Source organism: Glossina fuscipes, unplaced genomic scaffold (genome assembly GCF_014805625.2).
Source record: "Glossina fuscipes isolate IAEA_lab_2018 unplaced genomic scaffold, Yale_Gfus_2 59, whole genome shotgun sequence".
Classification (NCBI taxonomy): Eukaryota; Metazoa; Arthropoda; class Insecta; order Diptera; family Glossinidae; genus Glossina; species Glossina fuscipes.
Window position 1 is genome coordinate 3,366,652 of NW_023998431.1, and position 25,925 is coordinate 3,392,576.

Below are 25,925 nucleotides of genomic sequence, written 5' to 3' on the forward strand. Positions count from 1 at the left end.
AATATGATGACATTACTATCAATTGACATTTATAGCAAAGTATAGAATTCATGTTTTTATCGAAAAAAAAAAAACAAAACGAGCCAAAAAACCGTATTTTATCAACTTAGCTTGCATGAGTTTGCTCCATTGAGGCTTCATGTTATTTCAGTTATTTCTCTTTACCGTTTTTTCTTTATTGAGTTTATTGGTTATATGCTCAACTCTCAACTTGTCACAGTTCAGCCATTTTTCGCTTTACACATTTTTCATAATAATTCTTTTTTTTTATTTTTCATTTTTATTATAGTCTGTTTTGCGTTTCTTCGTGTTTTGCGTCGAAAGTCTATGAACCATAAAAGATAAATTATGTTACTTTTAATATTTGACAATTTTTTAACAATAACAGCACCAATGTCAACTATAAAGGATGAATAATAATAACATGATATAATTTCCTATTATCACTTCAGTTAATTTAAAAACAAAAAAAAACTAGAAATTCCAGATCCAGATGGGTCCAATGAGGGCCTCAATTGAATTTAAAATTCATATCTACGATATTATAAGGACTCATACCTCAAATATGATGTCTGCCTTCAAGGTCAGCTTATATCATTTTCTTTCAAATTTTTAATCATTCATTCACCTTATGCTTTTAAAGTTCGCACTATTGTTACAGGACGGTTGCATCTTTGAACGCCATTCGCAAAACATAAAGTAAGAAAGATCACTTACCGTAACGACAACTGTACGTAAACTAGCACCAGTTCGAACGAATCAACAATTCTTATAAAACGCTTTGAGCTGACATGGGTGAAAGACACTCGGCATTGTAGATTATGCGGTTTTTTCAGTTTGCGGACGGTTTAAGACAAATCTCTCGAAATTCGTATATGAACGAAATCACTTTGATTTAATATTTGAAAGCGATGATGAGGGGGATTTTTGAGCGAACGTTCGGGTCACAAGCAGAACTGCCCCTTTTGAGTACGCGAGCTACTCAAATTCCCGCTTCAGGCAATGGATCAGATTGGGTGAAAATTTGTGAGGCGTTGGAATGCCCATCGGAGTTAAATATACTATTGATGTACGTCCGCTCGTTGATTTGGGGAAATATGTTTTCGTCAATTTGCCAAAAATTTTTTAAGTTTCTTAATCTGAAATTGGCTTATTATCATTCCCGTTAGATTAGTTCTCAAATCATAAAAGCTCGCTTGTCAATAAAAAACTGATTTTTCATTCTTTTTTTTAATTAATTTAGATGTTTAAGTGAATCTTAAACTTTGCTTTAAACATATCCTTGCGAAAGGCAGTTACATCGTAGGAAATGAGGGTTCTTTCACAATTTTTCAAAAAATATTATAGATGGACTATGGTTTTTGCTTTGTAAAAGTATACAATAGAAATGTGCTTTGAAATATATACGATATACGACGCAAACATTCGATGCGGTAGATGATGTATATCGAGATGATATTTTTTTTGCAATGAAATATGATAAGCAAAATAGAACGTTCTTCATTAGATGGGTTCTTCGAGTCCATGTTTTCACAAGCAATGGCGATCGGCAATATCCAAAGCTAGTCAGCTAGTTTTGACAGCAAACGGTTTGAAAGAATTAAAATGGAAAATCGGTAAGGAGACTTCTTAATGGAAAACTTCATCTCTTAGGAAAATGCGCTTTTCTTTTATGTTTTCTCACAATTCATCAAATTCAATGTGATTTTTGAAAAATTTAATTTTTCAAATGTAGCTAATGAGCGCTATAAAGCAATTTCTCACCTCTGAAACAGTTGCTTCAAAGAAAGAAAAAACCATTTTTTTTATGCAAACTGACAGTGAAAAAGGAATGATTCTATAATCTATATAATCTAAAGTTTAAAAATTTATCATGTAAGTTGGACTAACTATTAACATCAATAGCAAGACCGACTATTAATAGGGTTGAGTTGGTGCGTTGTCAATGATGCAGTCATTTCAAGCTAAGCATTTTAGGGAAAAGAGGGTCGCAAAATGTTGGCCTCCTTTGAAAGTGCTTTAAGATTAATATATTTCTCCTATATATAGTTTTGAGGTCTATTTAACCCATGCTTCTTAGCACTAGCAATTTGAGAAGCCGCAATTTTGCACAAATATTGCTTAATCGATTAAGAGCATGATCCCGAAAAATAGGAACAATCCTCCTACATTACATAATCCTCCAGAATGGAGGAGAAACTAAAACAATCTCGGAGAATCTCGGCTGTCATCTCTTTAACATATTCATGTATAAATTTCATTCCAATCAATATGATTTCGAAAATATATATATATATGACGCAGATGTTTATTGGGATCATCTTCATCTTTAGTACAAAAATGGTTTCAATTGGTTTAGTAATTAACGATAAGTCCAATCCAATATCGATTGTATCCCTGTAAAAAAGAGCAGATATATATTGGGTGCTTCCATTTATTTTGCCTACTTTTTGATTTGCAAGAGACATTTATTGAGAAAAATTAGTACAATCATGAAAACAACAAATCATCCAAATATTTTTCATCATTTTCAACAAATTCTCCCCATTTTTCTGGCAACACGATAACGATACGAAGACGATAGCGTGTCGGAAAAGGGATATTGGTTTGGCAGTGATGCCATCATCGACCTGCCCGCGCTTCTTCAGCATTTTGAAGCCGCATGCCAACCAAGGCATGCTGCATCGGCCTGAACAAGCGGCAATAAGAAGGCGGTATGTCTGATGATTATGCTAGATGCGACGTCAGCATTCGAGCCGCAACAACGTATCCTTGACAACTCTTGCAACGTGTGGGCGAGCGTTGTCATGCAAGGGGATGACGTTGCATCTCTTAGCAACAATACATTTATTTCGGCAGCAGATTTCTTCAAACCAATAACAAAAACAATGAATTTCGAAACTGCAATTTTGATCGGTCTACGATTAGTGCAGTGATTATATGTACACTGAATAACTCGATAATATTAAATGGAAATTGTTATTTTCCGCGGAGCAAGATCAAATTCATCGGAATCAAGTGTAGTGTGCATTGATATTTCGCATTATGTTATCATTTTCGCCAATAGATGTTGTTGGTCAAAATACATGCAGGTACCTATTATATTATCTGCATTTTATCGATTGCAGAATTTTTAAAGTCAAAAACTTGTAAAACTAACGAGTGCTTAATATTAAAAAAAAAAAAGAGAGTCTGCTATATCTAATGTATATCTTCACAATATTTGCCTATAGAAGCGTAGTTAGTTATACAAAAGTGAATAAGTAAATAATATTTGGAAATCATTCAAAATTCGATAGAAGAACAATTCATTGAATAAGCATAAGAGAATTGACTTTGTAAATGAAATTCTGCACCAATCAGTAAAACTTTCATAGATTAGAGAGAATATACCTGGCATGCAGCCGATGTACATTTTAGTATCAATGAAACTTTTGCTAAATGTTTCCAATAGCAATCTATTGAAAATTTGCGTTCTGTGCAGATATAGTAGAAACAGAGGAGACTCCATGATAGTAATGAATCGAATAAATTCAAAAGTTCGTCTGGCCTTTAATGTTAAAAAGGTTTTTTGTTTTGTTTTTTAAATTAAAAAGAGACTTACGCAACACACTTTGGTACAAAACGTATTTGCACGCATATATAATTATCAACTTTATTAATATCGTTCACAACGACATCATCGCTAATTGTAATGATTATCATCATCATCATCATCATCATCATCACCATAATCATCATCGTCGTCATTATCGTTATGATAGTCATTATTTTTGTTTTTATTAGCATTTTTGTTGCCATCAGCATAATAACGATTATGCAGTCATGTTAATTCAGATTTAATGCATCTAATATGCATAGTTTACAGAGTTATCTTCTTACTTTATGTTAACTGTATTTTTTTTGCTTTTCTTTTTTTTATTATTATTATTCTTTTTTCTTATTCCTTTGCGCCGTAAACCTCCGCAAACAAGAGCCCCAGCAAATTTAAAACGAAAAGGAAAGCAGATGTGATGGAAAAATGTCACCGAGAGAGAAAACAGACGCACAAATGCAAATAAAATGAAAAAAGGACGAAAAACCAAATATATACGTTTGCGATTGAATCGAATGATACCCTTTATTTTTGTAACCGAAGGATTACCGAAGGATGAAGCGTATATTCATATTGTCAAAACGTTCAGAAGAAGAAGAAGCTTCAGAGACCCCACAAAGCATCATATATTCGTTCGTATTGAAAATGATTTTCTGAATCGTTCAAAGTTTGTCCGTCTGTCTGTATGTTTGTCCGTCTGTCCATCTAAATTCTAAATTAAAGTTACAGGCCGCCATTCTTGAGATATAATGTTTTGTTAATGTATGGAAAACTGACATGTTTTGGCTCAAGGACGGACGCCATTTAAGATCGTTCGGATCGGTCCACTTTTTTGACGTCTCCACCTGCCTTCTGCCTTCTGCCTTTTTTTGAAAAGTAGTTATGCGGAAAAAATTGCAATTTTCAAAATTTCTCGACAAGAGCGGAGTAAGTATTAGTATTTCTGCATTCGGAATTGATATGAAAACTTTGAACCAGCTGTGGCTATATTGCGCAAAATTAGATCATAATTAGTAAGTTAAAATAAAAATAAAAAAAAAAAAATGAACTGGATCAAATTTGGACCATGTTGGCCAATTTTGTGGATCATTTTCTCTCTATAAAAATTTTCCGGAAAATTTTTGTTTTATCGGGCAGTTTTTTTATTATTAGTTTTAATGTTTCATGATGAAAATTAACTTATTATAGTAATTTAGTAGAAAAGTTAACTGTGCTGAGTTTTGAACTTCTTAGGCACAACCATTCTTAAGGAAAGTAAGCTTTTATTTGCAAAGGGGTTTAATTTTTAATATACAATTCTATAAAAGTAAGTTCAAATAAAAAAAGGGTATAATTTTTGTGCTTCACCGCAAAATTAACAATTGTGTTAGGCAATGTAGTGTAAGGGATTTAATAGTAGCCTCGACCTGATTGTAATGTTTTCGCTTTTTAGGATAACGGCAATGGGAATAAAAGTTTTGGTTAGGAACGAATATAATTCTCTAATTTGTTTGGTCCTGAGCTCGTTCTTAATGATTGAAAATACATTGTTTTATTTGTGAGTTTATACTTTTTATTATTGATTTCGAGCCCAAGCACGAATCTTTCATGAAAATATCGAAATGCAAGTAATTGCAAGTAATTGTCTTCAAAGTGCTGATTTAACTTATCGATGGGTTAACGATGACTTGACTTTAAGCAGATGATAACCTCTGTAGTCGCAAAGCGACTATCGGCCTTAATATCATCAATAGTAGTAGAACTCGTTCTTTTACGTCTTTAAATACCTAAAATAAGTTGTAATTTGATAGTGCAATAATCGATCTTCATTAATTTGCAATGTAGTAATTAATATGTGGCCATATATGTGTCCATTGAATTTTCTGAACATTCACCCAAATCCTTTATTTGCAAGGGTCTGGTAACATTCTCATTTTATCTACTTCCAAAATTAAATAATTCGAAGTTTGAACCTCTTAACGAATCCGTTGAGGTTAACAGATAATACTGTGATCAAAATAGGTTGTCACTTGTCCATTTAAATCACAGACTCGTCCAGGCAACGCCGCTAACGAACACCTGTCGTAAAATTCGCACCAACATTTTCATTAGCAAGTGAGATAGACTTGTTTAGTTTTATGTAAAAAAAAATTCATTATACGTTTCGTTCTTATCTGTTCAATCGATCTGTTCGATCTCCCCCGAGCGGCTTTTTAAATATCTAGAATATGAAGCAGTTAGAGGGAGCTAAATCAGATGAATATGGCGGATGGGGACGGACGCGAATTGACTTTATGGTGAGAAAGCTTTGAAAACCCAACGCAATTCACAAGAAGGACTATTATTTTGGATGCAGAGACCAAGAGTGGTTGGCCCCATAATTCCAGCGCAGAGATTGAATAATTGATTGATTGATTAAATAATATTCCTTGTTTGCGTCATCGTCTGGCTGCAGTTTTTGACAGTGCATTACACTACCACGATCGAAGGAAACCTAATCTTACTAATTATTGATCGCAATAGTATATTCAAGTGGGGTATTGAAGTTACTTGCGCCGAATTGGTGAATTTCCCTTCTGTGCGTTTATATTTTTCTAAAAAGAAATCAAAACGTTCCACTATCAACAAAAGCACCATATGTGGCATCTGCTACGTGGTATTTGTTTATTGGAAAAAAAAATCCGCTTATAATCTAGACGACTGTTATTTAGTTTAGCTTGTTGATAAAGTTACTTTTGAACTATGAGTCTCTTGTTGCGAGATTAGTTTCAGTTTTCCCGGACATGTTTGTAAGGGAAATACGCTTATACTTAAATTCAATCTAATGCAAATTCTCCATCCAATATTGGAAAGTATGTGCGTTTTCATAACAAGTTTTACCATTTAATGCAAACACACAACGTACGACTGCACATATTGATGGACATTAGATGAATCGACCTGAAAAACTTAGAATTTGTATTATTTTGCAAATAGTGAATGGAAAAAATTTATTCGTTCTAAAATATTCTTAAGCACCAAGTAGACTCGAGTTGATCTAGCAATTAAAAAAAAAAAAAAAAAAGAAATAAAGCGAAAATAAGTTAGCCATGTTTGCAGAGGATATAGGAGGCAATAGCTATACGCACAATAGACACAGCTAAGCTTTAACACTAATGTCATCATCATCGTCATCATCATCATCATCATCATCATCATCATCGGCAGCGTAATGACAAACTACCAAACTAAGTGTAGACATAATGGCGCGCGCCATAAAGTCGCTACATTTGGTTTGCTTGTGTAAGGCACGGCTTTTGTATGTATGTATCTATATGCGTGCAATATGTACCAGCGAACATATTTATTATGAGGCAGGCAAGCTGGCTTTAATATCACAGTGTTTTGTGATTATTTTTTGTTTTTGGATCTTTCTTCACTTTCAACAGCTATGCCGTAAGGGTATATGATTACCATGAATGTGTGTTATTATTACAGCTTTTGGTTCGGTGTGCTGTTGTACGTTGTACGTATTAAGAACGGAAATAAATGCTAATTGTGTGCGCGTTGTGCACACACATAAATGGTGGGCAACTATGCTCTCTCGTTTAGAAAGCAACCCGAAAATGTTCTTAATTTCTTTCTTCTCTTCCATTACTCGGTCCGTTATTCAAGTGTTGCTCTTTGCTCACTGTGCTGTCACTTTATATTGCAATAAAATGCTTGCACAAAAAAAAAAAAAGTAACGTTTTTATGTTCTCATGAAATGTTGTTTTCCTTTCTGCAGAAGCAATTGAAATAAAACTTTATTTTTTATACTATTGTTGAGAATTTGTTTGTTTTCATTTCCCTTCTTATGCATTATTCTGCATTTTTCTCTTAAGGTTTATATGATCTTAACCCAGCAAATTTTAAAGACCATTTCTTTTCTTCTATCGAATAATATTTTTCTTCTATTTTTATTTTTACGTTTCATGAAATGCATTACAAATCTCTTGAAAAGTGATTATAAAATGTTTGAATGTCTTCTTGTTTTACAACAAGCAGGTGAAAAGGTCCAAGAAGAGTTTTTTTATTATTAAATACTTTTTATTAAGTGCGAAGAAAAATTGTTTATTACTTCAATTATTGATTTAATACAAATTTCGTAATGCGTTATGTTTCATGTTCCTCTTATCTATGAGCCAAAAATATATATATCTATATATATGGAGTAGTAAGGAAGACTCTTACGAAAGAGAGAAAATAGATTACTTATCTTTTTTGGCACTTCATTACCAAGCGCCAGAGATTTGTTTCTTCTTACATTACGAGATTTGTTTACACTCCTTGTCTTGGACGTCTTATGTGACACTTTTTTATTATTTGTATTGAAAGGCAGCGAGTGGGAAGGAGAGGTACTTAGAAAAAGTGATGTAAGAATATTACCAAAACGGAGGGAATCGTACTTCATAATGCCACTAGAAAGCCGATCAATTTTGACAGATGACTTAAATACGAAAAATATAAAGGGGAGCTTCTTACTCGAATATTCCCAGGTTTCCAATGAAATTCAATTGAAATTCTTATTCATTTTGTAATATACGACTGAGGTTGTTTTATATAAGTGTTAGATATGCCTCATAGTTGTCTATTCACCTGCAGTGTCCAAGTTTCACTTATAAAACATTTTGTAATTGTAGACTCTCTTTTTTTTAATTATTTAAGAAGTTATGGAATTCAATTTTTTATTACTAATTACTTACCGTTGAGAACTATTTTAATTAACACAGAACGTTCCGTGCGCGACTGTTTGTGTCTTTTATAAAATTTAATGCAAATACTGCGCGCAAAGAAAACATTAATAAAACATTCCTCTGATTGGGATTTGGATCAAGTTTTTTTTTTATTCATTATATAGCTTGGACTTTCCCGTTATGTGCGGAATATAACAGTATTCAAATGTCCTCAACGGAAATTACTTTACGAATCGATTATACGGTCATAACGTTACGAATGTTAGTTTTCGAAGCGTCAACAGTTTGGTGACATAAATTCGAGTCTTTGTGTGGCCCCACGAAAAAAAAAAATCAAATGGTAAAATATTGTATGATCTTGTTGGCCAATTGACATAACCGAAACCTGAAATTACACGTCTGGGAATTATCGGACACAATAATGTGGCTTGTGGCACTCTCTTGGTGAAACGCCATATCTTCAACGATCAATATCTTTAATTTCACGCCAGAAAGAAAGAATTGGCAATGAGGACTTATGCTACTGAAATAGGGTGGCCAAATTAGGACCCCAACACCTTTATGCTCTTGTTAGATTAAAAATTTCATTTTCAAATCATATATAGATAAAAACAAGTCAAAACATGGTAGTGGGCCACGGCACGCTATTAAATACTACCCTACAGTTATGCATAGAACGATTTTTTAAACATTAGGCCTTGTATGGGCGAAAAAGAAATCCGATCCGAACAATTTGCCTTGAGTCAAAACACTTTTGTGTAACAAATTTTGTAAAGACAGTCAGAGGGACGGACAAGTTGCAATCGGTTCAGAAAGTCAATCTGAGTTGATAGGGACAATAAAAGATCGGTCGACCCCAGGTTCTTCGAAATTTTACATATATGCACGCAAACTTAAGCATAAGTGGCGCATGGTATAAACACTGATCTTCAATTCAACGGAATTCAATTACAATGGCTGAGCTTATTATTGAGATTTCTAAAGCCATAAAGAGTTTTAAATATGTTATTCTAAAACCAAAAAGTGTTTTAAATAAGTTTACACATTTTTAATTTTGTCAAGCGTAGGAGAAATTTTCTTTAGAAACAACCACGACTCGTAACATGATAAGCCGACATTAGTGTATGCAACGGACAGAAGCACTCGTCCTACATTGCACCCCGCTGGTAAAAATCGTATGGATTTCCGTGGTATTCCCAGAGAACTTAAATGTTTCCGACATCTTTCTTTCACTTTAGTTTGTTAAATATAAAGATTTATGATGGAAGACAACTTCATGATGATCAAAAATTCTTGTTTTAGAATATGGAAGATTTGCAAGCAGATTTAGAGTCGCGTATACGTTCTTCAATTATCAATCTGGTGCCGTCCGGCGACTGAGTCCGTCGATGTAAGATGTAGAGAAAGGTTTTTGGTAGCTAATCAGTACCTTTTGCTTTTAGTTTTTTAAGCCGTGGCTCGGATAAGAAGTTTTTACGAAACGATTTGAAAAAAACTTCATACCTTATATACTATAAGTCAATTTTGATCGTATATGAAGCGATCAGGTCACTATGCCTACTAAAGCTCGTACGTCATTTCTAATATTACTGTTTACTAAAATTATAACTTTTTGGGGGGCAGTGCCTGTGGATAGCAAAAATCACCGGTTCTTTCTGCAAATTATTTATCAGAAGCAAGACGAATGCAGATATCTTCTCCGTTTAGAGTTGTCTGTTGCTCCATCGCGCAATAACAATTTTGGGAGATCTTGCACATTAGTTTCATTTTTACATAAAACGTATAAGAAGAGGGATAGATAAGTGTCTAGTATCTATATACATGTATATATATATTTCTGTTCTGAGTTGAAATAGGTAGATTTGTACATGAATACGTTTGCTGTCTATGTTGTAATTTCGCATGTACATTATTAGTGCTTCGACATGATGTTTTTAAAAAAAAAAAAAAAAGTATAAGCTCTTCCAAAAATTTGAAAAAAGAAAAAGTAATCGAAAATTAGTTTTAGAATTTATAGCAATTGTCGGTTTCTACTTCATTTTGCATTTCTATATATTTACTCATACATTTACGTCTATTCCTACTCCTACTTGTATTTCTATTTCTTTTTCTACTTTTTCTAGTTTTCTGTTTTTATTTTTACTTCTATTTTCATTTTATTTTTTATATATCCTTCTTCTTCTATTTTTGCTTGTGCTTATAGCTTTTGATCCTTACTTACGTACTTCCATTTCTATTTCTTTAATTCTGTTTCTACATCTTCTTGTCTTCGTATATCTATTTTCATTTCTACCTATACTTATTCTTATACGTGGATTCGTACGTCTACTTCTACTTCTACTTCCATTTCTCCTTCTACTCCTGCCTCTGCTTCTATTTCTTTTTCGTGTTCTAGTTCTATTTCTATTTCTGCTTGTATTTGTATTTCTACTTTTTGCTTTACCTTACTTTTTAGATGCGTACTTTTACGTTTACATTTACTGTTTCTTCTTCTACTTCTATCTTTGTTTCTATTTTCACTTCTACTGTTAGGTCTATGTCTACTTCTAGGTATATTATATTCCAATTTTCTACGCCTATATTTTGAGTCTAGTTAAACTGTTGCCCTCAATTTAACTCTTACATATATATTTCGATTTTCACTTCACTTTCACTTCGATCTTCACTTCTGCAAAGAAGATTGTTAATATTTCCGTAAGCTGATTAAATCGGTTGATAACATCCATCTACCACCACGACCTTTCCCAAATTTACTATTTTCCTTTCTGTAATGTTCTCCCTTCTTGTTTTTACACTTTTTATTTTTTTTCTTCCCATTTTTTACGCAGCTTTGTCGCTTGTTCCTCTTGTCTTTGGTGTGACTTTGTTTTGTAATTATACTTGTCTCTCGCTTTCTTCTTGCTGCATATCTGCGTTTTTGTTCTAGTATCCACAGGCAAAAAAGAAAACATTTGGCCAGCAACACATTATTATTATTATCATCATTAAAATTAAAATTTAATGAATCATGACAGTTTTCGCTCAATTTAATGCATACTTGTTATGCTAAAAAAAAAAAAAAAAAAAAAATTGCAAAATAAAAACTGTGGTTTTTGCTGAGGTTTAATAACAATGAGAAGCAGTTGTGTTGGGAAATAAAACAAAATCTACAGCGCACACAACTTATATTATATGTTTATCCTTTGGTAATACTGTAACAAGGATAATCAGTGAGTTTCGCTTTTTGTTATGTATATATATATATACATCTATATATATATCTGTATGTATGTATATATATATATATATATATATATATATATATATATATATATCTGTATGTATGTATATGTGTATGTATATTTATACATTTATATGCATACGTACATAAATATGTATATGAAAAAAAACAAACAGTGTATTCTCCGCCCTGCAATATTTTTTGGAACTCGGTTATCATAACAATTGTTTAAGTGTTGGCATCGTCGTAGGCTTCGATGATGATGATGATAGGGATGATATTGATGGTGGTATGCATTGCTGTAATTTGTATGAATTATTCATGATATTATGGTGCATGATAAATGTAAAACTGCCATATCGGCCCGATATGTGTTCTCGCAGCGCTTACAAGGCCAGCTACATAGCAATGATAATTACTAAGAAGTATCAAGCGGGCGGTCTCTACTCTTTTTGAAGCGTAAACAACATCATTATTATCAGCCGTTTTGGTCACAAAAATTCAATAGGAAGTTACGCATCTAGTATATACATAGCGATGGAAAAATTGCAGTTAGTTGTTATTTTTGTGGCAAATGATATCGCCGTTCTTCTCGAATTAAGGGAGATGGTAGTATGTAGTATGATTTATGAATTTTGTGATTTCCTTTTTTTTTTTTTTATCAAATCTTCTTTGTTTCAATAAAGGTTGATATTTAAAGTTTTCATTTATTAACGGGAATTTTGATTTTTATTTAAAAAAAAAAACAAAAAAAAAAAATTATGGTGTATATTGTTCCCTTGGTTAATAATAAAAAAAAAATTAAAAGAAAAAAGATAATAAATTTAAAATTACTTTGTCATTTTCTTTTTAGCCATCAAGCAAAGCTATATTAATTCTATCGTGTCCTAATTGAAACGGAAATAATTCATGCTATTGAATATGTTCTCAATTAGCATTAAATTCTTGGTTCGATATAAAAACAATCAATTCCATAAAATTTTTGGCAGTCAACTATGATTGCTATTACACTGCATGTAGTTAATTGGAAAAGTTGATTTTACTTCAGCTTACGTATGGTGATGGTTTAAATTATGATTGGAAACGTTTGGCAGACGTTCAAATATATTCACGAACTAATATGTAGCGGTAGGTGAGATACAGATTTGTTACTGCGTACTTACTTTTGACTGTCGCCTGCAGAGGTAAAGTAAAAGATGCCCAACACAAAATACCTTTTCAGATGTGCGTGCATTTCTACGTAGGTTTATGAAAGATTTTTTCAGTGCCGAAGAAATGGCATAACGTGAACACATAGTTCAACGACCCATGAATCTACGAAATCAAAAATGAAATCGAATGATGCCAAGCACCAACTAATAACCCTTTCTCATGCTTTACCGCAGCCATTATTTGTTACTTAATGAAAGAGGAGAGACTCGACAAAAAGTATTACTTCCAGACGGAAATCGCAAATGTGTAACGCAAGTATGTTTCGCAAAACAATGCATTCATCATTGACAGCTCATGCATTTGACCTGAATGTAAATATTTAGTGAAAGATTACATCGAAGTAAATTTTGTGTCAATTTTGTTCGGCCAGTTGCTTTAAATGTTTCACAAAACTTATGGCTTATGTCCAATGGCATCACACCATGCAAGCACCAGATAAAAACGATCTGATGCCTTATAAAAAGCCGAAGTCGAGTGTCAAGAAACGTTCTTAATTTTTGAGAAGAGAACAATTTGTTTTTGGCCTTATTGTTATTTCGAGCTAATTTAATAGACTTTCTTCCTTAGACTGCCGAGCAAAAACCTATCCACTGCATAAAGGATACGACGGAAAAGTGAATCTGAGAGCAAAGTGGATTTTAATACAAAAATGCTTACTTTCTGTTTCTAGTTCTAAAGATTTTTGTATAGCCGTTATGTACGCTATATGAGCTACAGCTTGTTACTCGATTTATTTAAGCCGTATTTCGACACAAATTTAATCGAAATTCGTTTTCCATTGTTCGTTTTTTTTGAACCTATCCGATATATTTCGCTGGCTGTGTTGAGACACAATAAGTGAGAGATAAAGATTCTCTGCGCTATTTTCTCCAAAAATAAGTTGTTATGGTTTGATAGTGGTCGCCGTGACCTGTAAGAACCTGGCCCTGTTCGTTAAAAAAATTGTGCCATCGTTAGCATGATTTTCGCGTCGATTTTTTCTGTGAACCTTTTCATTGATACGACTTTATATGCGACGGTTAGCAGCTTTCTTACCAATAATTTCGCAAAGAGGATCATCACTTCTTCATGAACGTAAGTTAAATCACGTTTGAAGTTTTGGGTGATCGTTTATGACAACCTTTCAAGCAAAAAGCTTCAAACTTTGAATGAAATATGTTTCAATTACACCTAGTTTTCGTTCTCGTCACATACGCTTATAATCTTCTTTCAACTTCTGGCTTCCTTTGCCTAACCAACGCACGAAATTTTGTAGCGTTTGCATGCCGATTGGAATTGTTTCGCAAGGTGATCATGAATTTGTTGGAAATTGTGAAAAAGTGACGGAATAAAGGGCGTGAAGATAAATTCGAATTTAACAGTCAAAGACACCTGAGGGGAACAAAGTAGATATTGACAGATAATTACTTTCCGAAATAAATAAAAAGTCAACTTCTTTTTCTAGCATGTAGTAGTGTCCATTAAATTGAAGTGAGTTTTTCTTTTTGTGCAACTCCACGGCTATCGCACACTTGTTGTCGTTAAGTTTCTTGAGAGAGGACTTCGCTACGGAGGATCTCAGAGTTATGGACATTCGATTTCTTCGTAGGCATTCAAGCTAGACGGTTTCTCATTGATGATCGGGCAGGTCATTTTAAGTTTGATATAATGTTTGTCAATGATTTGGTGTCGCTACACTGTCACATCTGTTATAATACTAATTATGCTTTTACTTGAAAATCCCATGAAATCATGAGCCACTATTCACAGTATCATATATGATATAAATGTTAATTATGTTCTTTTTGAAAGGCTCTTAAACTTTATGCACTTACACACAAAAAGTAAAAAGAATTGAGTCGACTTAACGCTTGTATAGCCCATGTAGAGTTGAAATGTCTGTTTTATTTTATGATTATTTAATTAATTTCATGCATAACACATCATTGATGATTTACAACTAATTTAATTTTTTTTTATTTATTTATTTACTTCTAGGTAAGTGGACAGTGAAAAACGCTACAGCGATTTCCATAGATAAGTATGTGTAATTTACTCTATTAATTGATGCTCATTAATACCCATAGCAGACATATGCTTTTGTTTGCGGTTGAACAAAAAAAAAAAAAGAAACTAAACAAAAAGTGAATTATTTTAAAACATTGTGAAACAATTTTTAATAATTCGTATTTGAATGCAAGCAGCCACGCATTCAATTCCCTTTTTTTCCACTCCTTGTTTTGTTTACAATACCAATAGAAAGTTTTCTAATATAAAATGCCATAAATTACAATAACAAAGGATTTTTCTGCATTTTTTCTCTCCTCCTTTTCATACCCATCATCGAAGGATGAGAGATATATTCATTTTGCCGAAACATTTGCAACGATCAGAAGAAAGCTTCAGAGGCTCCACAAAGTATATACGTTTTTGACTGGCACTAAATTCGGAATCAGTTTAAGTCTGTCCGTTTGTCCGCCTGTGTAAATATTCTCTTCGCCGCGAAAATAGGAATCCGCTTCAAATTTGGCAAAAACGTTAAAAGATCTTACACGCAGATTGGCATTGAAGATGGCACAAATCAGTCGAGGTATACGCCCACAGTATCACGTAAACTGAGAACCACACTGCTTCTCCAAACAAATAAAAAAGTGGTCATTACTCATAAACTGCAGCACCTGCAAGTGCAAATGCCAAAAAAATCGGTCATTCCTGCTTAACTGTGGAATGTGTCATAATTTCATTTTCAAGTAATCTTCAAAAAGCCCATAAAGTGCGGAAAATGTTGGCCAGTTTCAAATTCGCCTGTCCAAAAATGAAGGTGTCACCTAAAAAAAATAAATTCATGATTACTTAAACTGATCAAACGACTTTCCTACAACCACACACATACACGTCAATGTAACAAAAACTTTGAACAAAAAATTAGCTCTCCGTGCTTTTTGCTTATTACTCATAAAGTGCAACATATGCACCACATAAATTTTCGATTTTGTGGTGGAATTAGAAAAAATCGGCCGCGCCCACCCACTATTATGGAGTAAGTAAACTTAAATATTTTTCCTTTTTTTTTGGCATCACGATTGTGGGTATAACAGATTCGGAGTTTGAGAGTTGACTTCATTTGCTGTTTTTTTTTTTGCCTTTTTTAGGATAATGGTGACGGGTATAAAATATTCGGTCACGACTGAATATAATTTTTTCTTCTTTTTTATTTTTGGTTACTTTTTGAACATTTTTATTCTTTCTCACACAATTCGAATAACTTGGAAATTTTTTCTTTCTCTTCTTCACTTTTATTTGGTTTTCATTTATCCCATTGTCCCATACCGTAAAGTATAAGTTTTTTCAATAAATCCCGAAAAATATATTCGAACTTTCCTTTCGCTTAATTTTTCCAAGTTTGCTTTTTTCTTTCTTTTTGGTGCAATTAATTTTAACAACACTTTGGAATATATAGTGCTCTCTTTTCTCTAAATGAGCGATAATCTGAACTGTGTGAATTTTTAAATTATTTAGGAAAAACTTTAAATCTCTTTAAAAGCGAAAAATATTTTACTGATGACATAAGAAGGGAATAGTTTGCATTATTTCGATTGAAGAGCTTAAGATAATAAAATAAGGCAGTTATGCAAATTATTTCGTTATAAAAAAGCAATAAAACTTTACGCTTTCTTAAGATGAATCGTATATTAATTAGATGATCTTTTTCCCCGACTTTTAATTTATTATTATAAGTCGGAGACGAGAAAAGAAAAGAACGTCGTCTTATTTAGTAACCTCTACGATGGTTGACAGTTTCTTATAAATTTTGCTTTACAAAGGTTTTTTGAATAAGATTGGACCGGATTTTCTTTTTAAAAGAAACAGGAAAAGTTTAGGTGCAATTAAGTTCTAAATGCAATACAATAGATTGGCGGGAAAGTTATCTCCTATTTAATAATCGACAAGTAATTTTGCTCGTCAAGTCAAGACAACCAGGTAGAATGCTTTAAGCGGGGTCCTATGATTTAGCGTAGGTCTCATGGGATATGGGGGGACTGTCTATCATTTAGTTAGTCACGAAGTGCGAATTGAATAAATAAATAAAAAATAAAAGAAAGGAAGTAGCAATGTGTCGCTTCCTGCTTGTAAGTTGGAGTTGTAAATATTTGCACAACGTCATTCTGCAGAGTTCGGTCTTAAAAACTGAAGACCGCATTCAATCACCTTGCAATTGGAAAGGAATCCGGCGTATACCATTAGAATGCTAAAGAACGCATCGAACATCTGCAAATTCAAAAAGACTGTTTCATTCGAAATACGATAGAACTCTCCCGCCAGCTTAATAATTAGCCATTAATAGTTTGCCTGCAGAACCGAAGCCGAACCTGAATCATGCCGTTTTTGAGCCCTCCTGCTCACTCCGTTCAACCTAATTCTACCAACAGCTCTTCTTCGATTTTCGCTTTTAATGAATGAGTCAAAGTCATGCTAAAAATTGACCACATCAAGTTACGTTACGGAAGTAGCAAGCAGTCCAAAAATGTTCAACCAGAGCCTCTTGATGGCCATTCGTTATTGGAGACTATTGCTTCACTCAACTTACGACGTGCTAAGTAGGATGCTTAAAATGTTGTGTGATACGAAGCAACCTCTTTTCAAATCTACTTAATGTTTAGATCAATATCTTTCGAACCAGTTCATAAAAAATTCATGAACGATCATGAGATCTTTGTTCTCATTCTGAAGCAAATCAAAACTGTTACTTTTGCCGAAATTTTCAGGCAGAAAGTATTTCCGTATCTTGGGCAGGAAGCTATATTTATTTGTATTCTCAAACAACCTACATATAGACATAAAACATTATGTACAGGCTATCTTATCTATCCCTTGATTTCGAATTATGCAATAAATAAAAGAATCTTCAAAAATAAAACAGATAGGCAAACAATGTTTGGCTGTGATTACCATCGCTATTGTAAAAAAGTCTTAGAAAACGAAAATAACGAAAAAACCAAATTTTCACTTTCCATTCTGTTGAATAGGCGTGGCCGATTATTTTCATTTTTATAGAATATACGTAGATATAAATATCGTGTGCATAAGTGATGGTCATAAATGCAAAAAAAAAAAGAGCGGAGGTGTTCTCAGCCTATCTTGCATTGTCGGCGTATTCTTTGGCCAGTGTAACAGAAATTATTAAAAATATGTTACTACATTTGTGTTTCTACATAGATCCAAAATGCGTCTCTGTGCTAAACATTTGGTCGATTGGCTCCTTCATGTCCCAGATAGGGCACTATTTTCTGTGTGTCCGCCTGTGAGGCCTATTGCGGCGAAATTTGCCACGAAAGCCTAGAAATTTACAACTACAATTTTTTTGAGTATTAGTTGCTAAATTCAATCTCAAGTACGGTAGAGGTTTCAATAACACCGATAGCTTTAGATGCTAGTGCTTTAAGGCTTTACTCTTAGAATTTACTTCTCTGGCTAAATTAATAATAATGATAATTCCAGAAAATAAGCCTCAAATGCTCACAGTGGTCCGATTAGGGTCAACATATACACATTAAATGCAAAAACATATCAAGCACAAAAAAAAAAAAAAAAAGATGTGACAACCAAATTAAGCACAAATAGAAGAATTTTAAAAATATAACTCAAACTTTTATAAAAGTTTCTAAATCGAAAAAGAAAAGAATAACTTGAAAACAAAAATATCTCTATATTCTTATGAATAAAAAAAAGATGAGAAAAAATATTAAGGAAAATTATATTCGGTCGTTACCGAATCCCTTCTGCATACTACCTTTACCTTCAACTGAACTAAACTCTTAATCAAAAAAACATAAAACGAAAAGAAAAAATTTTTACACTTTATTTTAATGGGAGGGAAAGTCCTTACACGTGTACTGTAGGCCCATCTTCAGATAATACCTGAAAATTGTTGTTGTTGTATATGCCATGTGTTACAAGCAACGAGCGAAAAACAGATCGGTGCAATTGAAAATAAAAGTGTCTTCTGTTTATGTTATAGGTGTGTACGTGCGCTTCCCGACCGATCCGGCCTATTTTCAATACCAAATTGTCTACAAGATGCTGCATTATTGTCGAATTTGAATAACTGAGAGAGTTTTTATCACAAACGAATAGATATAGTGATAGACACCCGTGTATTAATTCAGAATTTGATGCTCATCAAGAGCCCACAAACTTAATAGATTCGATGACGCTTTTCTCCGGATATTGCTTGCAAACGCGTCAACGTGGGGGGCCTAAAACTGAAAAGGAAAGAAAAAACGAAAGAAAAGGAGGGAAACGAAAGAACAAGTATATGCGGGTCTAGCATTGAGACTTGCTTGTAGCTAATTTGGGGTCGGAGTGTATTAGTATACCGAGAATTTCTTAGCCGATAACAGCAGACATATTTAGTTTATTTATGCAGCATATAAGGCATCAAGGAATAAAATTGTTTGATTTATAACATCGACAAGACAACCGTAGTATAGAAATTATATATTACAGATACAATTTAAATACCCATGAAGGGTAATAAGCAGGCTAAACAATTCGTAGTTATATATACATTCGCTGCATTTAATGACAACAAAGCTTGCTTACGAAGATTATCTGTTTTAACAAGGCCAGATTTCATCTGAAGGGGATTTGTGACAAGAGTTTTCTCCATAAGTTTGGTACATTTGTAACAAGTCATTAAATCGTGATTTGCATTACAATTAAACTTACGAATACATAAGACAACATATATGCTAGGTGGCCTATAACAACTGTGGCATAAAATTTTTAGGTCTTTGTTGGTTTTGCGATTTATAGATTGCAAATTGTTTAAATGGCCTTATTAACAGAGAGAAGAGACGATAATCTAAGAAATAGTAAAAATACTATAGTACGGTAAGTCCCACCATTAAAAACCCGACACCACTTCGTTTAATGCTGTTATCGATATAGCGAACGGCTTTTCTAAATAAGGCCGTCTACTGGAAGCGGTGGAAAAAATGATTCCATCCGAACCGTATCCAATAGCGTAAAAATTATTGTGGTTGCCTTTTAAGTGCACTAATGGTGTCCTTGTTTGCTCTTCCTATCAGTTCCTGGTATTTAATTTTCGTTGCAAACTTATCAAGATATTTCATATCTATCATCCAAGTGTTGGTTGCCAAGTAAACTTTTACCTAAAACTTTTTTAAAATTTCCGTACGTATAATAATTTTTTATATACGACCATATGTTGCCGCAGATATTTTTTATACAATACCGGTATATTAGTTTCATTATGTCGCTTGTCAAATCCAAAAATCTTATAAATAATTAACTTAAAATACTCGACATTGTTGGAGTTTCCAGATAGACAGTTGAACGTATTCGAATCGCTAATACGGGCCAACAAATGCTCTTACCATGAAAAATAGAAAAAAAACCGTTCTTTTCTGTTTTTAAATTCCAAAATCACGCTATTAATAATCACTTTGTGAACATTTATCAAGCCCTTCCGAACCATCGTTGCCGTTATTTCGTTATTGTTATTATTAGACCAACTGGTTTGCCCATAAGTGACATAAAATATATTTTGTGTATATGCATATGCTTGAGATAAATAACATGCTTGAGGGCGAATATTATTTTCAACTCAAATCATTTGTAAATGGCTCGTCGCAAAAAAGATCGCTACGGAATCTAATTTCGTCAACTTTAAACAGTATGCGTTCAAATGAAAAGTTCACTTAGGTGCCATATTATATAAATCAATCGGTTTTCTTTCGCTTATCTTTTTGTCAAAAACTATATATATATATATATATTATAAAACTTTTACTTGTCTCACCTGTTAAGTGTAACAAACGCAGTGTTGAATTTAATATGCAGTCCTCTTTTTTCCTTTTAGTAAAATTTGAAAATAGTTTGAGTGACTTTTGCTTTTAAAAGATATCACACAGAATGACAGTTTACGTGAATTTGTACTTAAACGTATGTTTACAGTTCCTAGGTAGATAACAAACCTCTTAACGATCGCAAGAAATGTTATTTTTAATTCACGTTTACATAAAATGGCCTTTATTGCCATTTTCAGAGCAGACAAATTGGATAACGCTTGATGTTCTATATAGGAGACTACAAGGTGACATAAATTGGACTGATTACGTATATATATATATACCCCTATATTATTTGTTCAAGAAAAGAGTACCATTTACATGTGCGGATGGGAGCTTCCAAGTGTTATCGATGAATACCCGAAAATATACAGCATATGTCCCCAATGTTCCTGTGTAAAGCTTTCTTCACACTCTTGAGCGTCAGCTTAACGTGAGCTATGCCCTGGCAAAAAGAGATCCCGCCAGCAACATTGTTGGCTTTCGCAGCATTTTCATCCATTTGTCCTGGACTCGTTTACCGCACGACATCTTATTGTAGTTACTCGTTTTTTAGGAATACTATGCGCCTTAGAAATAAGCATAATGGAATGCATGGTTCCAGATAGATATTCCCGAATCGCTTCGAATTCGTGCATACATAAATACTACTACTCGCCTTTCTTCTCCCCCTCTACATACAATTGTTCTTAGCCGCCAACGTGCCTACTAAAGCGCGTAGGATGTTTCAATTTCTTTTATTCAACTACTTATCTATTTAGAAATTTTTTGCGCGCCAGCTTTCAAACTTAATTTCCAAAAAATGACTTTAAGGTTTCTGCCTGAAATGGATAGAATAAACGAATATATGTATATATATATATATACATTTGATTACCATATATATATACACAACTCTGATGCGAGATTTTATGTTTCTTAGCTGGGGAGTGGTAATTATTCAATCAATTTTCAGCGAAGATTATGAAGTGCAGCATTAAATTGAATATGAGTTTTGCACAATGCTGGAGTAGTGTATGTAACCGTTGAAGATGTGATTTCTTTTTCTTTTCTTTTTGTTTAAGTAAAGCATAATTCTAAAGAATTTTTGTTTTGCTTGTGGACTTGAAAGCAATGAGAAATCTATCTTCAAAAATATGGATGGAGGATCAGTCGTAATTTACCCAACGCAACGAGGGATTAAATCGTTACTACGTCCCATAATTAGATAAAACGTTATAGGCACTTTGCGTGATATTTGGGAGATTTTTTTTAAAATTGTAATAAAAATAAAAACTAAACGGTAAACGATATAAACTTGGACTTTGTTTTAGATATTAGCTTAAGCTATTTTCAATTAAAAATGATCTCAAGTAGGTGACCGGATGTCCGAACGTTCTAGCATAATCTCGAGGTAAAGAGTCCAATCGTGTTATGTCGCATCACTTTTGTGGCAAGTTTACGCATAGGCACGGTCGTTGAACTTTCGTCGTAATAAATTGATGGTGCCGCGAGATGTAAAGGATGTTCCGTCATTTTGTTGATCTTATCACTTATCATCCAAGTCGAAATCATTTACTTTGTGCGGTAAAAAAAGAAATTATCATGTCTCCCTGTAGGGGTTGTGAATTGAGGTTATCTGAAATGTCATTATCGGTATCATTCAAAAATGACATTTCCCAGTCGAAAAAGCACAACCAAAAGTTATTTATACACATGTGAGAGCCTGTTGGCCACATCAGATTTTGTCTTTTTTAAACTAAAGGGGAAATAAATCTTATTTACGACGTCATTTAACCAAATATGAACTTCATGTCAAGTGCACGAAACGTAACTGTGAATTCATTGTTTTCGTAATAAGTTTTAATAATTTGCGTAGGCTATATGAACTATGTATATTTTGTATTACTCAAATAATGGCAAGACTCAAATAATGTTTAGCAAAAAGTATTTGATCTTAATCCCAATCTAAAGTGTGTTTGGCTTACGTTTAATTTCGATGTTGCATTTGGAAATTTTAAAAACGTTTTCGGAAATCTCAAAACAGCAAATTCTCCTGATAAGAGTGAGATAACTCTTAGTGTGAGATAAGAGGAGATGTATACAAAATTTCATAATGATATCGACGATATACGCGATAAGATATGGGGGCTGTAAAGCCAGATTTGTCTTAATTCGATTTCTAGCCGTCTAGATCTTACGATAATTAAAATAATAAAATTATCCATTGAGATTTAATTTATCGACTTTCTCTTTAAGAACGAAACGATTAAATTATATCTGCTCCTCTGACGCTTCCATATATGTACAAAAATATATATTTTGACAAAGCCGCATTGTCACTTGTTTGCATGTTCTTCTTCATTTTATGCGGTTAATTCAAAAATATTTCTGATTAATTAAATTGACTTAATTAAGTTAACTTATTGATTTATCTTTTTATTGAAATTTTCTCAGTCTTGGCGTTTTGTTTTGTTTTTTTTTTTTTTTTGTTTTCCTAATTGCAAACGTAAAGTGGTTTTGTGGTTTTGCATTAGTTTACTTAATTATGGATAAATAACTTCAAACACTTACGGACTAAGAGTTTTCAACAAAATTATGTTGAGATGCTAGAAAATGAAATTCTATGCAAAAAGTTTCTCTATATAAATACATCTGAGAATTTTTTAAACTCTGCATTATATTGCAATTATACTTCTTGGGCATTCAGCTCTTGAGTTCTTGCATACAGAAAGAAAAACGCCAAAAGCCATTTTTAAAGTTGAGCATATTTTTTGATGTGGATTTACATTCTTAGAGTATTTTTTATCGTGACTTCGTACACTTAAAAGGTATAGATATGAAATCATAGTCTGTTTTTTTTCTCCCTAACATAACCGTGCGTCTACATAACTACTCCATAATGTTGTTCTTAAATCTGCCCGCCTGCCTTGTTAACTGTCCATGCGCTTATCCTTCTACTTATCGTTTGCGAGCAGCCAGACATCCTTGTCGATTGGTGTGCCGCCCAACCTTTCACGTATTACTTACTACCTACTTAATCTGAACTGGTAAGAATGGGCGCTCATTTTCCCTACGTACCTAATTCACATTTTCCAAGACATCAATTTTTGCTTTTACTTTTTCAATTAGATCTCTAGATCTTGTGTGTCTATTTGCCGTTTGTTCATCAGGCGTCGTATCTACCAATCGCTTCAATTTGTTGTCCATTTCACAGATCCCTTTACTTTTCAACTGCTAGTTATTTGTCTATCTACTAACCATCCCTTTGCTGTTAACCAATTTCTTCGTTTATTTATTTATTTATCTGTCTATGTGAGAACGCTTCTATTCGTTTGCCAAGGTTTGGGCCCATTTAATGGTCTTCCCGGTTTCTCCCGTTCTTTTATTCATATTATTAGTAATCGTCTACTATTCGCCCATCTATTTAACTGTGTCTCGGTCAGTTTTTTTTTTTTAGGGTAATTAAAAAAATGCCTTATGCTTAACTGATCTTTATATCTTAAAGTCGAAAGCCAGGCAAAAGTCCAATAATAAGGCAACTTTGAAGTTTCATTTATTCCAGTCGATAATTTATGTCAATTTTAAATTTAATATGGATACCTAAACGATTATTTCGGGTTTCATACAAAAGTGCTTCCTATGACCGTATGACCGTAATGACTGTAAAATAAAAACATGTTTATGAGAGGATGTGCACTCAACGTTCGACCTAACACGAACTTCTGCTGCTTTCTATCTACGTTCAATTTTTTTATTTCATATAAATGGTCCGTGTACAAAGAATCCTTTTCATAATAAGGTATATAATTGCATTGAAATAGAGCTTTTCTGCCTGGGTGCTTTAGAATGGAAAAAAGCCAAGTTAAATTAAGTCCATGATGGCTATGGATTAGGGAACTTTGCAATTAAAACCTAAACGTTTTTGTAGCTTGTTTTTCATTCCAAATAAATTCGTTCATCATTGCATATGTCTTAAGTAATTTGAATACAAAAATACTTATCCGTTATTCATGTCGCGAAGAAATATAATGTGTAATCAAACAATTTTTGTTATGTCAGTACAGAATGTAGAGAGATTTTCCCCCATTTTATTTATTCTTCAACTTTTGTGGAAATTTTTCATTTGTATTCAATTTAAGCAAGGAATTTTTGAAACATAACAGCAATTGATAAATGCACCTGAAACAATAACACAACAGTAGTCCGCTTCTAATTCAAACGAATTTAATTACCTGTAGCATGCTGCTATTCCTATTACTAACACAATCGAATGGGATGCATTGGACAAAATGCGTTTGGCTCACAGTGGGGGTCAAATGAAATTTTCATTGGGCTGCTTTCAGTTCAGCTTTTAAACTTTTTTGTTAACGTTTATAGCATGAGAGTCCGTTATCAGGAAATGAAATTGTTAAAGCCTGTTTGATGATTCTCTGTTAGTTATTGTTTATAAATGAAAGGAAAATAATGGAAAAAAATGAAAAACACAAATACAATTGTAAATTATAAGATGAAAGTATATTGCAATAATATGAATGGCAAACAAATTGTCATAGTTTAACTTAATCCCAGTATGAACACGTTGAGCCTTTGAGGCTTGCATAAACTATGAACTTTAAGTTATTTGGTACAATGGTATGTATATTAAGTTTATGCGTATGTATGCAACATTAGAATGCAGAATTACTCTAGAAAGGCCTGCCTTTCATTATTGCGATTGCTTCGCAGTCACTTTCTAAATCGATCTCAGTTGTCTGTATGTCTGTAGGTCTTGCTTCTTTGTATTCTACTCACAGATCGCAACTTTTCAGATATTTCCGACTACTTGTGGTATAGGCTATTTAAAAGCCATGGGCTATGACCCACTGTAATGCTTTAAATTGTTTTTACTTTAAATTGACAATTAACAGTAAAAAAAAGTATTTTGCAATTTGGACTAAATTCAAGCCAAACTAATTAGCCGTGATGTCCAAATTAAACCTTCTCACAAAATGTGAAGTCTTGTACCGCGATATAATCCACAAGTTTCGCAATCAGAAAGAAATCGCGCATCGTGGACGCGATGGCAGAATGTGTGGGGCAGAAATACGTTGAGGTATCATGGTACAGACCATGGTACAGGCCTGTGTATTGCATTTAATGTCTATACATGGCTTGGTTTGGATAAATAAATGAATATAAACTGCAAACAAGGGCGATAACATTTTCATTACTGCCAAAATTCTGACTAAGTGACTGCCACTCACATCGCGCTATAATTTGTTATAAGAAAGCGTGACAGAGTCAGGTTTATAGAATATTATTACCACGACCTGACGAAGTAACTGAGCTCGGTAGGATTAAGATTAAAGAATAATCGGTGCATATTTTTA

At 33.2% G+C, this 25,925-nt stretch overlaps 1 protein-coding gene across 3 annotated transcripts in view; it reads left to right on the forward strand.

Annotated features, from left to right (window-relative positions):
• The window catches only part of LOC119637323 (neurobeachin-like), a 245,055-nt gene that overhangs the window by 45,361 nt on the left and 173,769 nt on the right, over window positions 1-25,925 (forward strand). The window contains exon 3 of one of the 3 annotated variants that reach the window (XM_038033280.1): window positions 14,699-14,995. The exons of the other annotated variants lie outside the window; for them this stretch is intronic. Within the exon in view, the coding sequence (XP_037889208.1) occupies window positions 14,699-14,713 (15 nt within the window). The 3' untranslated portion in view covers window positions 14,714-14,995. Of the gene's footprint in view, window positions 1-14,698; window positions 14,996-25,925 lie in introns of those variants that run through there. 3 annotated transcript variants of the gene reach the window in all.